This window comes from Rhodamnia argentea, chromosome 7 (genome assembly GCF_020921035.1).
Source record: "Rhodamnia argentea isolate NSW1041297 chromosome 7, ASM2092103v1, whole genome shotgun sequence".
NCBI classification, from domain to species: domain Eukaryota; kingdom Viridiplantae; phylum Streptophyta; class Magnoliopsida; order Myrtales; family Myrtaceae; genus Rhodamnia; species Rhodamnia argentea.
In genome coordinates, this window is record NC_063156.1 from 10,164,259 (window position 1) to 10,180,409 (window position 16,151).

The following is a 16,151-nucleotide window of genomic DNA, read 5'->3' on the forward strand; positions in this document are numbered from 1 at the left end:
GTTCCAGGACAAGAGAAGAAAATATGTCGGCTTATCAAGTCACTCTATGGGTTGAAACAAGCACCAAAACAATGACATGCTAAATTCGATCAAGTAATGTTGTCGAATGGTTTTAAAATTAATGAGTGCGGTAAATGTGTATATGTTAAGAGCACTTATAATAGCTTTGTCATTTTATGTCTCTATGTAGACGACATGCTTATAATGGGCAGCGATAGCGAGGTCGTCAAGGCAACCAAACGCATGCTTACAAGCAAATTTGATATGAAAGACATGGGGGCTGCATATGTTATTTTAGGAATTAAAATCCTCAAAACATTTGAAGGATTAGCACTATCACAGTCTCACTATATAAAAAATATTCTTGAAAAGTGCAAGAATCTAGATATCGTACCAGTAAAAACTCCGATAGATATTAATCTACATCTTTCAAAGAATACCGGTGAAAGCAAGGCTCAAAATGAGTATGCTAGTATACTAGGCAGTTTAATGTATGTCATAAACTGTACTAGGCCGGACATATCTTGTCTTGTGAGCAAGCTAAGTCGATTTACTGTTAGTCCAAATGAAAATCATTGGAGAGCTATGAAACGTGTATTGGGCTATTTGAAACATACTGAAAATTATGCTTTACATTACACAGAGTATCCTGCGGTACTTGAAGGATACTGTGATGCAAATTGAATAACCGGCACAAGGGACACAAAATCCACAAGTGGGTATGTGTTTACACTTGGTGGGGGAGCAGTGTCTTGGAAATCGTCCAAACAAACTTGTATTGCGAGGTCTACTATGGAAGCAGAATTTATTGCTTTGGACAAAGCCGGTGAAGAAGCAGAGTGGCTTCGAAATTTCTTAGAAGACATTCCTAATTGGCCTAAACCTGTGCCGGTTGTGTGTATTCATTGTGATAGTCAAGCGGCAATAGGTAGGGCAAGGAATGTCATGTATAACGGTAAGTCTCGACATATACGTCGAAGGCATGATACTGTAAGACAACTACTCTCTAGTGGAATTATTACAATTGATTATGTGAAGTCAAAAGATAATATAGCGGATCCATTAACAAAAGGCCTAACTAGAAATACGGTTGTGAAAACATCAAGGGAAATGGGTTTAAGGCCTATAAAATAAGGCATCATAGTAGAAACCTTACCTAGTTGATTGGAGATCCCAAGATCTAGGTTCAAAGGGACAACCAAGTTATGCAGGCGGTGTAGAGTCTTGTTAATTTTTACTCATTCCCGTATGAAGACAGTACTAATATATGGAGGTTAAGCGTAAGCTTTTAATGATTCTGAATCGGGTATGTGATATACCACATATTCAGAAATCACCTATGTGAGTGTGAAGTGAGGGCCGCTTTTGTGAGAATTTGAAAGGCCGAATTCTTTAAAGCACTTATGAAACCAGGTGGTGTTCATGGCCAAAATGAACATAACAGTGAGAACCAACTTTGTTCGAGAGATAATTGTGTGATTTCTATTGTCTAGGCTTACATCAAAGGTCGACGGTTCAAGGACATCAAGTCTCTTGATTGACCAAGTAAGTCCGATAGGTCTCACTAGGGAAAGTTCAAAGTTTCAGACTACTTATCCCGATGCAATCATCTCTCATTGAATAATCGCATACTGCATCTCATGCATTTACGAAGAGTCGTGACAACTGAATTTCTCATTCATGTGGGGGATTGTTGGGACTTTGGTTTTAAAGACCCATAAAAAGTTGAATGAGAAATGAAGGTTCATAACCCTTCATCAGAGTTGTTCGGTTCATGTCCCTTCATGAAGGTTCGTAACCCTTCATCAACCGTACGGATTTGTGACTCTTCGTCGACGTTCACAACCTTTCGTTCATGACTCTTCGCATCATTGTCTATAAATAGAGCATTGACCGTCACATTAGAAAGTACTGCCATTTTTTCGTCATTTTCATTTCACTTTCATCATTTGTACGATTATTCTACAAAGTGCGTTCGAAGGTTTCCTCCGAAGAAGTACCGCTTCAAAGGAAAGGCGATCCGTTCTATCCTGGGAGGCAATTGTCCAACAACCTTGGGTACCGATTGAGGGGGCAAATTTGTCTTAAGGACACAACGCTATTTCGTTGGGCTCGGATCATTCATCTACATTCGGATTACTCACTTGTGTTTGGATTCGGGTTTGTCGATTAACCTTATTTTACATATACGGACATATATAGGCGACAACACAAAATTCCTCAATGGTGGTGTAAGAACGATCTCGGACTACTTGGATGACTCATTAGCAGGGGCGCTTGGTTATATGAGTTGTCTAGTTTCGACATTGAATTTATCATTGAATGACACAAGAATTACTCAACTATCTGACTCCCCCGACACATTGGTCAACCTTGAGTACTCATCTTCTTAAAAACTGCTTATTGATGAAGAAACTTCCCTACTTTGTCAGAAAATGCAGGTCCCGGACTGAGCTAAATATATCCTATATGAAAATCTGGGAAATAACTTATTCCATTGGAAGCATTGAGAGCCTAGAAGTTTTACGAGCGTGTTCCCTTTCGGATGACGGCGTACTTGCACTCTTGAAACTTCCAATAAGCTAGGAATGTCTCCGGATCTTTCAAGTATTGAGAGTCTAGGAAAAATGTTAGATAACATGAAAAATAACAATTGTAGAAAATATATTGGAAAAGATGAGAAAAGTAAGATCAATTGTCCGATGCGTGCAAGCACTTCCTTAATGATAATTCCGCCCCTGGGAGTACAAAACGCGATGCGCAAGGCTCCTAGCAGCTATCCTTCAAAGATATAACAGACCTTCTTCTATGTCCCGTACTAAATATTAGATAGAGCACGAACAACATTATATGTATAACCCAACAAATAAGATAATGAAAGAAGGGAAAAACGCTCCTATGTAATCCAAAGTCCTAAGAAGATTGTTTCTTAAAATTCAATTTATATTCAACCAAAATAGAGGCGTTGAGAAACCGTTATAAAGCCGTTGTAAAATAATGGAGGTATATAAAGAGATAAATCACCTTGTATATGGTCGTTATAAAGTCGTTAGAAAACTGTTACATGACGGTTGCAAGACCATTATACAACCGTTATATATTAATGGAGGACAGAGAACGCTGCCTATGAGACTCTCTCAAAGTCTAAGCTCGTCGGCTTCCGAGCTCGCCAACGCCCGAGCTTGTCCTTAGAAAACCGTTACAAAATGAAAATTTTATAGGCGATCATAACTATTATCAAAGGTTTTAGAAATACTTCAAAACTACTCAAATATCCAACAATCCCCCACATATTTCAAAAAGTTTTGAAAAGTATAAAAAATAAAAAACAATGCTGAGTTATTAGAGCACAATGCATTGAAACTAGTGCTTATTAGGCTATGAACCAGCCCTAGAAAGAATGAAAAATAATCCACGAAATCATTGATGAAGTCCAAGCATTCGATGAACCAAGAATTCCTTTTTGTGAATTATAGTTTTCACCAATCACATTCCACTCCCACAAAGTTTGTTGTTTAACGCGGTTTGCGCTAGTAGGCCATGCGCGTACTTGGTTTATTCATAAATGTTCTAGAGATTATTGTCAATAATTCTCATAGGAGCGGCCCTACTCCATACTTATATAGGTGATTCAATTAAGTATATTCTGCGGCTAAATACACCACCAATAATAGCTATGGAATTCATTAAAAGCTTAGGTCAACCTCTTTTTTCTTGTAGTCTTGCACTATTCTCACCTTAGAAGGGACATAAATTTTTATAATGCATCACTAGATCAACAAGTGACTTGTTATTACCCATATGAACCTAATTCATGAGATTGTTAATCACATAAGTTGGGTTACCATCACCATTGATTTTCTTCAACTGGCTTGTCCTATTCCCCTCATTGCATAATAAGAGGATTGGCCAAAATCACTTCTAACTTTACATAGTTGATAGACACAATTCCATCTTTAAGTGGCTACTTTACCACATCACGTCTTAACCGAACGTCTCTTTCTATCATCAAAAGCTTTACTCTTATTGCCGCTTTACAATAGTTATTGCCACTTGGCAATCACAATGCAGACACATAGGGTGTTGATTTCATTCTCAAAGGAACATATGCTAAGAAATTTCTCAATTACTCAGCCTCATTTTCAAATCTGAGTTTGAGAAACGTTTTCCTTTTCCCGATAATTTGATCGGTTCTCAAATCACCAATATAAGTATTTTCTTTTCTCTTGCCCCTACTAGAATGTTAGAGGATAAAGCACTATGTACCACCTATTCTTTCGTATTTGCCACAATATTGGCTTGGGAAATGACGTAACAATAATTTCATCATAATCATCTGCTTCCACCAAGTCGAGTTTTGGTTTAGTAGGATTGTCATTTCCCCCACAGTGTTGATTACGTTGAGAAGGGAATGAGGACGATCGAAGAAAGGTTTTCTAGTAAGAAAGCTCTTATTCTTCTTGACGACGTCGATGACAAGAGTCAACTAACTAGACTTTTGGGGCGATGTTGCTTTGCCCCTGGAACTGGATACTTATAACCAGGACAAATGAAATGGTTCTCCATGCATTCGAAGTAAAATGGACTTATTTAGTTGATGGAATGGATTCCCATAGATCCCTTCAGCTATTTAGCAAACATGATTTCAGACGAGACTACCCTCCAATTGAAAAATTGGAACAACCTAGGGAAATTGTGAAGATCGCCCAAGGTCTCCCGTTGCTTCTTGAGGTTATGGGTTCCACTTTATCATTACGTGGACAAAGAAAAGAAATATGGGATGATTACTTGATGAAGTTGAAAAAAGGAGACATCAAGAGAATTAGAAGCACGTTGATGATAAGTTATGAAACATTAGATCCTAGTCAAAGACAAATATTTCTTGATATAGCTTGTCTTTTCGATGGATATGATAAGAGTACGGTAATGTACATGGGGGAAGACTGTGGTTTATGCCCAACGGAAGGTCTTAAAACACTTCAGTTGATGTCATTGATTAAAATTAGAGAAGATAATAAATTGTGGATGTATGATCAACTAAAAGATCTTGGTAGAGAAATTGTTTTCGAGAAAGTCATGGGGAATTAGATGAGAGAAGTAGGTTGTGGAATCACAATGACGTGTTGGACATACTACGAAGGGAGAAGGTAAATCCTAGGTCCGATTTCTTTTGTGCACAAGATATTCTACATCTTAGTAATCAGGGGCACTCTCCCCTCAATGAAAACAATCACAATTTATTCTACATACACGGTTTTAAAATCTCCACATATTTCACAAACATTTCTTAGGATACTAAATTTTCAAAACCGATGTGAGAGCAAACTTAAACATCTTTAGATACGCCAAATTATCTTCATACAAACTTTGCCATAAATTCAAAGAAGACCCTACATTTTTCTCTTAATTAGCTACCCGCCTCCTTCTTTTTCATTAATTTTCTTGTTTGCTCATTTAGAGAAATGAGAAGCTTGAAGCCCTTTGTTTGAAGTTTGAGGATCGGTCGGTGTATCGTTTCACTCTTGAAGGATTTGCAGCGCTACCAAATGTAATTTTCCTTGGTGTTGATAGCGAACCCCTTGCTTATGACGAAGCCGACCGTGTTCGCTCCCAAGCTACACTTCTTTTGTATAACTTGACCACGTCGCCTAAGGACTTTTTACTGTGTGACTAACTCCTTCCAAATTTAAGATGGCTCTCTTGGCATAATTTCCCTCGGCGAGTACTCAAGATAAGAAAATTTTTGGTGTGTAATTTAGTCATTCTTGATTTTTCGAGGAGTAAAATCACTCATGATTGGCACGGATGGAAACATATCAAGGTACCCTCAGCTCTAGATAGGTTTTCTAATTAGTGTATATGTTTTCTTGGTGTGACAAATTTACCGACATTTATCTTACTGTGTTGCCGAGAGCAGAAAAATTGAAATTTCTTAACCTTTCGGGGCGTAATCACTTGATCAAGACTCCTGATTTCTCCGGATTCTTAAAGTTGGAGAGATTGATTCTTGATCGGTGTGAAAAATTGACTGAAATCGACCAGTCAATTGGTCTGTTGGAGCACTTGGTTTTCTTGAACGTGAACTTCCGTAGTGAGGTCCGCCTTCTACCACAAGCGTTGGGTAGACTAACTTCTTTGTTGAAGCTTTCTTTGGACGGTACAAAAATTACTCACCTACCCAACTCCATTGGAGCGCGGACAAACCTTGAAAGCTTATCGTGGACTGGATGCTGGGGAATGGGCGGACTTCCGCACTCCATTACCGAATTACAATCATTGACTCGGTTGGATCTATGGGATGCGATAATCATGGAGTTCCCCGACTCTATGGAAAGTCTAGAGAATCTTGCATATGTACAATGGACAACAATTCCTGATCTTTCAAGCTCGATCAATCTGAAACTGCTGTTACCGTGGATGGTAGTGCCCTTTATCTCTAGTCCGTCCGGGTTGGTACAACTGCAAGATCCCATGCCTTGGTGGATTGGGAGGCTATCCAAATTGGAAGTCTTGACGCTGAGGATCCCAGGCATGACTAACCTATCTCCCGAGTTTAAGTGCGCTCCCTCGCTTGAAGTCTCTTCATCTTTATAAATGCGATGCTCTGGTATGCATTCCGCAGATTCCCTCTAGTGTCTCGGAGCTTCATGTCAAATATTGTCCGTCTCTTACCACACTTGATATCTCCAATTTGAAGAACCTGTCGGAACTATATGTCCTTGGTACCCCCGTGGTGGATCTCTTTGGGCGGGAAGTGTTAGACAATGTGCTAGCATGGAAGACGGATACAAGTGAGGACCACTCGACCCCCGGAATGGAAGATAATTTGATGCAAAAGGTGTTTGAAGTGCACGGAGCAAGACTCTTGCCGACAATCTAGATTTGCCTCTGTTAAGTTGAAACACTATGTGTTTGATTTCAAGGACACAATCCGAAAATTGTATTAGAAGATATCCCACGTACCTGGATTTTTCGATAAACAAGAAAGATATTTGTTGTCTCTCTCTTCTCTCTTTCGCAAACCATGTAAATGAACAAGTTAAGCTAATTGCATGATGCATCATGTAAGTAAAGAGCACGCGAGGTTGAGCCGCGTGGATCACGAAATAGGACAACTATACGTCTTTTGGCGACAAATGACAATAATTAGATATGTATATATAGATCGTATCGGATGAATGATCAAACATCTCTGGCGGGTAATATTCTATATTGTTCTCAAAATTCTTTTCTCTGAATTTAAGTTACATTACCTGGTTACAATTTTACCAATTCAATACTAAACCTTTTAAATTAGCCGATTCAGTCTTAAACATTTTCACCTTTTGTCAATTCAGTCTTATTTGCTGAAAATTGCTGACGTGAATGTCGCTCTACGTGACACCACCGGCGCTTAATATTTTTGTAAAAAAAAATTGAATTTTTTCAATTTTTTTAACTCTAGCTTGAAAGCCGACGGCCCCGCCAATTTGGAACTAGCAAATTTAAAAGGTTTAAGACTAAATTGGCAAATATACGAAAGATTTAAGGCTTTTTTGATAATTTTCCCTTTTAACGTATGGCTCGTGATTTTTCAAAACTAAGGAACAAATTGAATGATTGATGAGTTTTATGATTATATAAATACCAATTATGACACAATGTTTTTCAGGTATAAGAGAGTAATAGATGACCTTTATGTTTAAAGCGTTACATGGATATAAATTATGAAAAAAGTATTTTATCATATCTCACAAGTAGCAAATTTCTAATGATTATATTAAATAACTTCACATCCCATTTGTGACAAACAAATTATATAAATAGTACTTTAAGTTAAATCAGCACGATACTTACTAGGAGTTGAACAATCTAGAAAAATCTTTTGTCGCTACTAGCACACTGATTTAATTAACCAAAGATTATCCATCATCACAAAATAGAATTATGTTACAAATGTATGAATACAATAAAATCAAGACATAATAATAGTAAGTAAATAAGTAAATGAAAATCATCCACTATTACTGAAAGTCTATAGATCGAAAACAATAAATTTTTAAAAAGGTTATAATCCACGGTTGCTCACATATCACAAGTAAATATTCCAAAGTGCGGATTCATTGGTAAATCTTATTATTGAAATCCTAAATCTGATCTGCAATTATTTTATAATCGACGAGAACAAAGTTCGACATTTGGTGTTACACATACGACTATATAGTTGATAACAACATAGTAAATTTGCACAACATACGTAAAACCGCACGACAAAGTATGTTGCCATATTTCACAAATAAACTGCTAAAATACCCGAAAAAACATTACATAACAGGATAGCTCATATTTGACAAACAAGTAACATAAATATGATCTAAATTAGATGATAACACATGTTTTACATGCAAATTGACTGATATGGCTCATGTGAAGTGAGCTAACTAAGCTAAAAGTGCCCGAAAATAGCTCGATTCTAAGAGGAAAGAGTTATAAAGGGAAAGTCTTTTGGCGATGCAGTTGACCAATTAGATGATCACTAAAATCGATTCTAATCATATCTCCAGCAGAGACAACTGCCCGATCTATGCCCAAGAAGGTTTATGGCAATCCGCCATCACATGCATTCTACAATCTTCAGAAATAGATTACAATGAAATAGTCTTTCCGGAAGAACACAAACAGAGCAACAAAGTAAAGGCCATAAAGTAGTGACTCCTCCTCCTGCAGTTTAGATTACTGGAGGCAAGTGCCGAAGATGATGTGCCTAAAATGGCATTGCATTTCATGTTTCTTTCCTTTCAGACAGAGACGAGAGAAAAAATTCTTAACAAGATTCGGTGTTTACATCAATGCGGAAGACACAAACCAAACATCGTCAATTTAACACGTAACTCTCCAAAATCCCACATTTGAGCTGCATTAATATAGGTACAGATAGGCATATTCATGCTCGTTGTACATTCCGAGTAGACAAGTACAAACTTCTGCAGATGGAAAAACCAGCCACGCAGCAACAACCCACTATGTAACATCTTCAAGATGGACAATCTCTTCAAACAGAGAAAAGAGGAGCGAGAAATCTTTATTTGCATGTAGGAAGCTAGCATTTGCCCGGGAACAACTAATCCGCCCTTGTTGGATCTCAGAGGCGCAGCACTCTGATACCAAAAGTTTGAAGAAGGAGATTTGGAAATGAAGTTTATTCACTCATACTAAAATGATTACAAAACACATCTATTTATAACCTTAAGATATGATTCTACGTCTACTCTAGACACACGAACGTACACGTCTAGATACATAACATTCAAAGCTATATTGAAAGACTAGAAACAATAAATAGACATAATTTCTAGGTAATAACTCCCTAGATTCCAAGAATCAAGATGAACTTGGATTACGAAGGGTCTCCTTGAGACCCGAAAAATCTTTTGACGTTTCCAACAGCCTCCCTTAAACCGAGCTCATCTTGACCATGCCTATCATCCTCTTGAATTTAAGGAAGGAGTCTGTCTTCAACGGCTTCGTGAACATGTCAGCCACTTGGTCTTCCGACTTGCAATACTGTAGCACAATCTCCTCAGACTTCACTAGATCTCGAATGAAATGATACTTTATATCAATGTGCTTGCTTCTTCCATGAAAGACCGGATTCTTTGCAAGGGCTATGGCTGACTTATTATCACAATAAATCACCGTCGAATGCTCCTGCTTATGACGTAGCTCAACGAGCATCGAACGTAGCCTGATCGCTTGAGTAGCACAATAACCCGCTGCTATGTATTCTGCTTCTGCACTAGACAAAGCAACCACCCGTTGCTTCTTTGAGGACCAAGAAAAAATTCCATTTCCTAAGGAGAAAACATAACCGGAAGTACTTTTCCTTTCTCCAACATCGCCTCCCCAATCACCGTCTGTATATCCCACAAGCTGAAAATCATTAGAAGAATTATAGAATATACCATCATCCATAGTACCTTTAATGTACCGAAGAATCCTTTTTGCCGCCTGCAAGTGTGATTGTCTAGGAGTCTCCATAAATCTGCTTACCATCCCAACACTATAAACAAGATCCGGCCGAGTAGAAGTCAAATATCGTAGACTCCCAACTAACCTCTTGAAATAAGTGGGATCAACTTCGGAACCACTTCCGTCTTTTGTCAACTTCAATCTTTCCTCCATTGGAGTGCTAATTGGTTTACAAGTAGCCATCTTGAAACGATCAAGAATATCCTTGGCATACTTTTGTTGACAAACAAAGATACCATCCTCCGATTGTGTGACTTCAAGGCCAAGAAAATAATACATGAGACCCATGTCTGCCATCTCGAACTCACGAGTCATGGCCTCCCCGAAGTTACAAATCATCTCTTGACAATCTCCAGTAAATATGAGATCATCAACATATAAGCAAACAATGAGCAATTCACCATTCAAACCAACCTTGACATATAAGGTATGCTCATATGGACAGCGAATAAAGCCATGATGCATGAAATAAGAATCTATTCTGGTATACCGGACTCGTGATGCTTGTTTGAGGCCATAGAGAGCTTTCTTCAATTTATAGACTAAGCCCTCCTGTCCTTCCTTGACATAGCCCTCCGGTTGATCCACATATACCTCTTCCTCAAGTACGCCATTGAGAAATGCGGACTTGACATCCATTTGGTGGATTTTCCAATGCTTCTGAGCAGCCAAAGCAAAAATCATGCGAATAGTATCCATTCTTGCAACCGGAGCAAATACCTCAAAATAGTCAATCCCGGGTTTCTGTTTGTAACCCTTGACTACAAGGCGAGCCTTCAACCGATCAACATCGCCATTAGGCTTATACTTGGTCTTATAGACCCATTTCACGCCGATGGACTTCTTGCCTTCTGGAAGAGACATGAGTTCCCACGTATCATTCTTCTCGATCGCATGTATCTCATCATCCATAGCAGTAACCCAACCATCATCTTGGGAAGCCTCCTTGAAGTGTGTCGGATCACAATCCGCAAAGAGAGCAAAATTGATAATTTCTTCATCGGAGGAATCATCATCTTTCAACAAAGCACAATCCCTCAAACGAGCAGGTAACACTCGTTCTCGCCGTGGACGTGAGGATGTTTCGACGATATTTTCGACAAGATTGTCGACAGGATTTTCGACTGAAGTCGATTGAGTCTCTGCTGTCGAATTAGGTTGCATCAAACCCATTGCTGGTTTAGATTGACTATCTGAATTGGGTTGAACTGACTCCTCCTCATCGAGGATAAAGTGAAACTACCTTTTTTCTTCCGTGTTCCACGTCCATTCAGCTTCCTCATCAAAAGTGACATCTCGATTGATAACCACTTTCTTTGTTACGGGATTATACAACCGATAACCCTTTGTGTCATTACCGTAACCGAGAAAGATGCACTTCTCACTCTTCTCATCAAGCTTCTTGCGAAGCTCATTTGGAACATGGGCATAAGCAATACACCCAAACACGCGAAGATGCTGAACCGAAGGGATTCGACCACTCCACACCTCCGCCGGAGTCTTGAACTCAAGACCTTTAGTAGGACATCGATTCAACAAGTAAATAGCACAGGCAACCGCCTCCGCCCGGAAATGTTTAGGCAAATTTTTGGAATGGAGCATGGTACGTACCATATCGACAATAGTGCGGTTTTTTCTTTCCGCTACTCCGTTACGTTGAGGAGTATACCGTGCTGTTAATTGATGCTTAATGCCGCACCGCTTGAAGAAACCATCTCCAACCAAGTATTACGTGCCACGATCGGTTCGAAGAATTCGAATTTTATGCCCACTTTGTTTTTCTACATAGGTTTTGAACTCCTTGAAAGCATCGATGGTATCTGATTTTTGCTTCAAGAAATAAACCCATGTTTTTCGACTAAAGTCATCGATAAAGGTAATAAAATACCTGTACCCCTGATTCGACGACTCACCGAGCGGTCCACAGAGGTCAGAGTGCACTAGCTCCAACGGCCTTGAAGCTTTCCATGATTTTCCCGAAGGGAAGCTTTCTCTGCACTTCTTCCCAATAACACATGGTTCACATATCTCCTTCGGAGAAGAAATTTCGGGTAGTCTACGTACCATCTTCTTTTGAGATAACAGCTTCAAGCTGTCGAAATTCACATGTCCGAACCGCTTATGCCAAAGCCATGTCGAATCTTGCACCGAGGCACTAAAGCATGACGTAGCATAATTAATATACAAAGGAAAAAGTCGATTTCGAGCCATTTTTACCTTTGCAATCAGCCCTCCTTTGCCATCATGAACCGTGCAAAGTTCATCCTTAATGGTCATGAGATAGCCTCGCTCGGACAACTGTCCCATGCTTAGGAGATTTTCTCGAAGACCGAGAACATAATGGACGTCGGAAATGCTTTGAACCGACCCATCTTTTGCCTTGATTTTAATTGTCCCCTTTCCCATAATAGGAACTTTGGTATTATTTCCGAACCTCACCTCTGAACGAAAGGTGTCATCGAATTTCGAGAACAATTCCTTCTCGCCGCACATGTGATTGTTGTATCCGGTGTCTAAGTACCAAACATTCTTCTGGTTCTCCACCGCAGAATTACATGTGAATAAAAGAGCATTATCTTGCTCACCGTCACCATCGACATGTCTATTGACAGATCTTGCTACGTTTGCATGAAACTTTTGACCGCCGGTCTTCCCGCTTCGACATTCAGATTTATAGTGCCCATATTTTTTACAATTAAAACACTGAATAAGGGACTTATCTTTTCGTTGTCCGGCATACTTCTCGTGCCGCTTTGGATCTTTCCTTTGATTAGAAAGATTCTTCTTTTCACCGAGCAACACCAAGCGGCTTTGCAAAGCTTCCTCCACCATCTTGGATTTCTCCTTGAGTCGCTGCTCGTGCATTTGTAGAGAGCCCACCAACTCATCGACGGACAAGATGGAGAGATCCCGTGACTCTTCGATGGAAGTCACAATATATTCGAACCGCAAAGTTAGAGTCCGAAGAATCTTCTCAACGATCTGTTGATCAACAATAGTCTCACCATTGGCCTTCATTTGATTGACAAGAGCCAAAGTCCGTGAGAAATAGTCGGAAATGGACTTTGACTTTTCCATCTGAAGGAGCTCGAATTGTCGACGAAGAGTCCGAAGCCGAACCTTCTGGACCTTCTCAACGCCTTTGTATATGTTGGTGAGAGTGTCCCAAGCTTCTTTTGCCGTCTTGGAATTCGCCACTTTTTCAAAAATTGACGAATCTATTGCTTGAAAGATGTAAAAGAGAGCCTTACGATCTTTCTTACGATTTTCTTTTTGCGCCCTCTGCTCCTCCGTTGTCAAATCTGCCGGCCCTTCCGGCTCCACGAATCCTTCTTCTATAATCCGGGTCAGCTCCCGAAACCCGAATAGCACCTCCATCTGGATCTTCCAATGCTCAAAATTCTTCCCATCGAACCTTGGGATTTGAGGTTGGACCATCCCGGCACCACTCACAGAAGCCATCTCACTCGAGAGTAGATTTCACAAAAACTTAGCCAAATCGGCTAAACTCGCCAAACCGGCTCTGATACCAAATGTTGGATCTCGGAGGCGCAGCACTCCGATACCAAAAGTTTGAAGAAGGAGATTTGGAAATGAAGTTTATTCACTCATACTAAAATGATTACAAAACACATCTATTTATAACCTTAAGATATGACTCTACGTCTACTCTAGACACACGAATAGACACGTCTAGATACATAACATTCAAAGCTATATTGAAAGACTAGAAACAATAAATAGACATAATTTCTAGGTAATAACTCCCTAGATTCCAAGTATCAAGATGAACTTGGGTTACGAAGGGTCTCCTTGAGACCCGAAAAGTCTTTTGACGTTTCCAACAGCCCTTGAAAAAAAAGAGGACCGCCTTACCCAATCTTCAGTCGCACTGTCAATGCAAAGCAAGACGTGCATTTTGTCGCTATTTTTGAGTCTGCAAAGTCAAAATGAAAACAAGTCATAATTTGGCACATGGTTGTTCAATGATATCAGGAACCAACAACAATCCTGTTGCTTGGAAATCGTAAAGCTTAAGGACAATATGGAAATCTTATTGATGCACCAGGTCTGAATTTCTTTTTCCGCACCATGGCTCTCTAAATAATCACAAGAACTTAATAATCTACCTGAAAGAGATGCACCATTAATGTCTAAGCCAATCACGCATTTGTAAAGTATGGTGCCACAACATGCTTCATATATATCAACTGCCGAGTAACGTGGTATTTTTACAAAATAATGTAGATGTAAACGACAGTGGCACAGTGTTAAAAAAAAAATGACAGTGGCACCATTGGTCCAATAGTAGATTGTTATATTATCTGTGCAAATGAAAAGGGAAAATTCCTTTAAGCAGAGGCATACCTTATGTCAATTTATGACATAACTAATAGGAAAGATGGAAGAGTTTCCCAATTCTTTTACTCTACCTCGCCTTCAACTAATTCACAGACAACAGAATTTTACTGTCAAATGTTTTTTAAACTTTGTCCTCCAGAAAAGTAACAAGTGGAGGGTATATGGAACCCAACCCCCCCCCCGGCACAATTTACTAGCCATTTTCTCGCAGGGCTGAATTGTATGGAAAACTGAACAGGCGGTCGACCATCGAGAAAGACATTAGCTCGGAAGCCCATCACTACGACACTATTAAAATATTAACAGTTAGAAAGACTATGCATGTCATAGTCAGATAATCCAATACCAATTGTTCAAAAATTCGCTCACAGCATAAATTAAACTCGCAATCTCACGAATGCAAGATAACCCTATTGTTATCCAATCAATCACCTTTATGATCACAACATATGAGGGAACATTTCGGATGTATCGTTTGTACCGAATGTTACAAAATTAGGCTGATTCTTCGCAAGAATTTCAAATACAAATGAAAAATTAATTATCGATTTTTCTCATTTCTATGAGCACAATGTTATTAGTCCTTTACTATGGTTTGAAGTGAAACCGTATGGATTTGCTTCGTAGAACAATGGGCTTTGAGCTATAATGAAGTGGCATTTCATTTGCAAGTAAATATTGACATCTTCCCACAGATAAATAAAATCACTTGTATAAGAAAGTTGCAGTTTTGGTTTGTCTATATATGGTGAATTGGTGGTGATAAAGATGGCATTAGAGAAGAAATCTCCTAAATATTTTTATATCATGCACCTTTTCTTTCTAGGGGGAGGTTGGGTACAAGACAAATTTAGACATAGAATGTTTGACTATACCTCCAAATCACATTTTTCAAAATCTCATTACAATTTATGGTACTTCTTCTATGGATTGATCTTGTGAGGGGTCTGGTTGATCGTACAAAAAGGTTTCGACTTGAAGCAAATCCTCGGACAGCTCGATCAGGGGAGGCGTTCTAACGGTGACCAGGGGTTGGTTGGCTGACGGTGCGAGGAGGTCAGAACCAGTCTTTTTCCACTTTGGTCGGCTAGTAGAACCTTCCCTGGATTGATCCTGGCGTTGATAGGGTTTGTGGAGCGCGGGACGGCCTACACCAGGATAAACACCAAGATCTGTGTAAGACTTAGTCACCAAAGCCCCAAAGGAAAGAAAAAAAAAAACAAAAGGATCAGAACTCGCTTGGTGGCGTTCTCGGGACCCGGTCAGGAAAGCTTCATCAGAATGGTTTCTCGGGTGTTTGGAAAGTAAGGTGTAGCTTTTGGCAGCACCATGAGGAACGGGAAATATAGTCTAGCCCAATCCTGAAGTATCCAGAATGGGCCATAGAAGGTACCACAGGTATTCTCACGTATAGAAAAAGATAACAATGATGAAAATCCCTACCATAGAGGAACGGTTGTTTTGGGATAGGAAGGCCGAACAATTGTCAGAAAGAGGTGGCTGCTAGGATGGTACAAAGTTCGACCAAAAAAAAAAAAAAGGATGGTACAAAGTTCAAAACAAACCCGCTTGCCGATAAGTTTAAAAGAATTCATACCTTGATCCATTTAAAAGGGGCATCCACTGACACGCAACATTAACTTGGGCTGTGACAAGCAGAAAGGCCCAGAGGATGATGTTAACTTGAAAGCCCATTGCACTTGGAGCACGTTAGCGTCTAAAGAGTAGGTTGTCCCTAATGAGTGGGTAGGATCGGAAATACCGGTGACGCTAGATGGTCG

The 16,151-nt window shown here is 39.5% G+C and overlaps 2 protein-coding genes across 4 annotated transcripts in view; one reads left to right on the forward strand and one right to left on the reverse strand.

Moving 5' to 3' along the window:
- The window catches only part of LOC115737698 (disease resistance protein L6-like), a 66,036-nt gene that overhangs the window by 35,220 nt on the left and 14,665 nt on the right, over nt 1-16,151 (forward strand). The gene's annotated exons all lie outside the window — the stretch shown is intronic.
- Nucleotides 8,932-16,151, reverse strand: part of LOC115737700 (mitotic-spindle organizing protein 1A-like) — a 45,554-nt gene continuing 38,334 nt past the window's right edge. Inside the window, exons 3-4 of the mRNA XM_048283229.1 lie at nt 13,885-13,945; nt 8,932-8,963 (exon numbers count right to left, since the gene is read on the reverse strand). Of these exons, the coding sequence (XP_048139186.1) occupies nt 13,934-13,945 (12 nt within the window). The 3' untranslated portion in view covers nt 8,932-8,963; nt 13,885-13,933. The remainder of the gene's footprint in view (nt 8,964-13,884; nt 13,946-16,151) is intronic.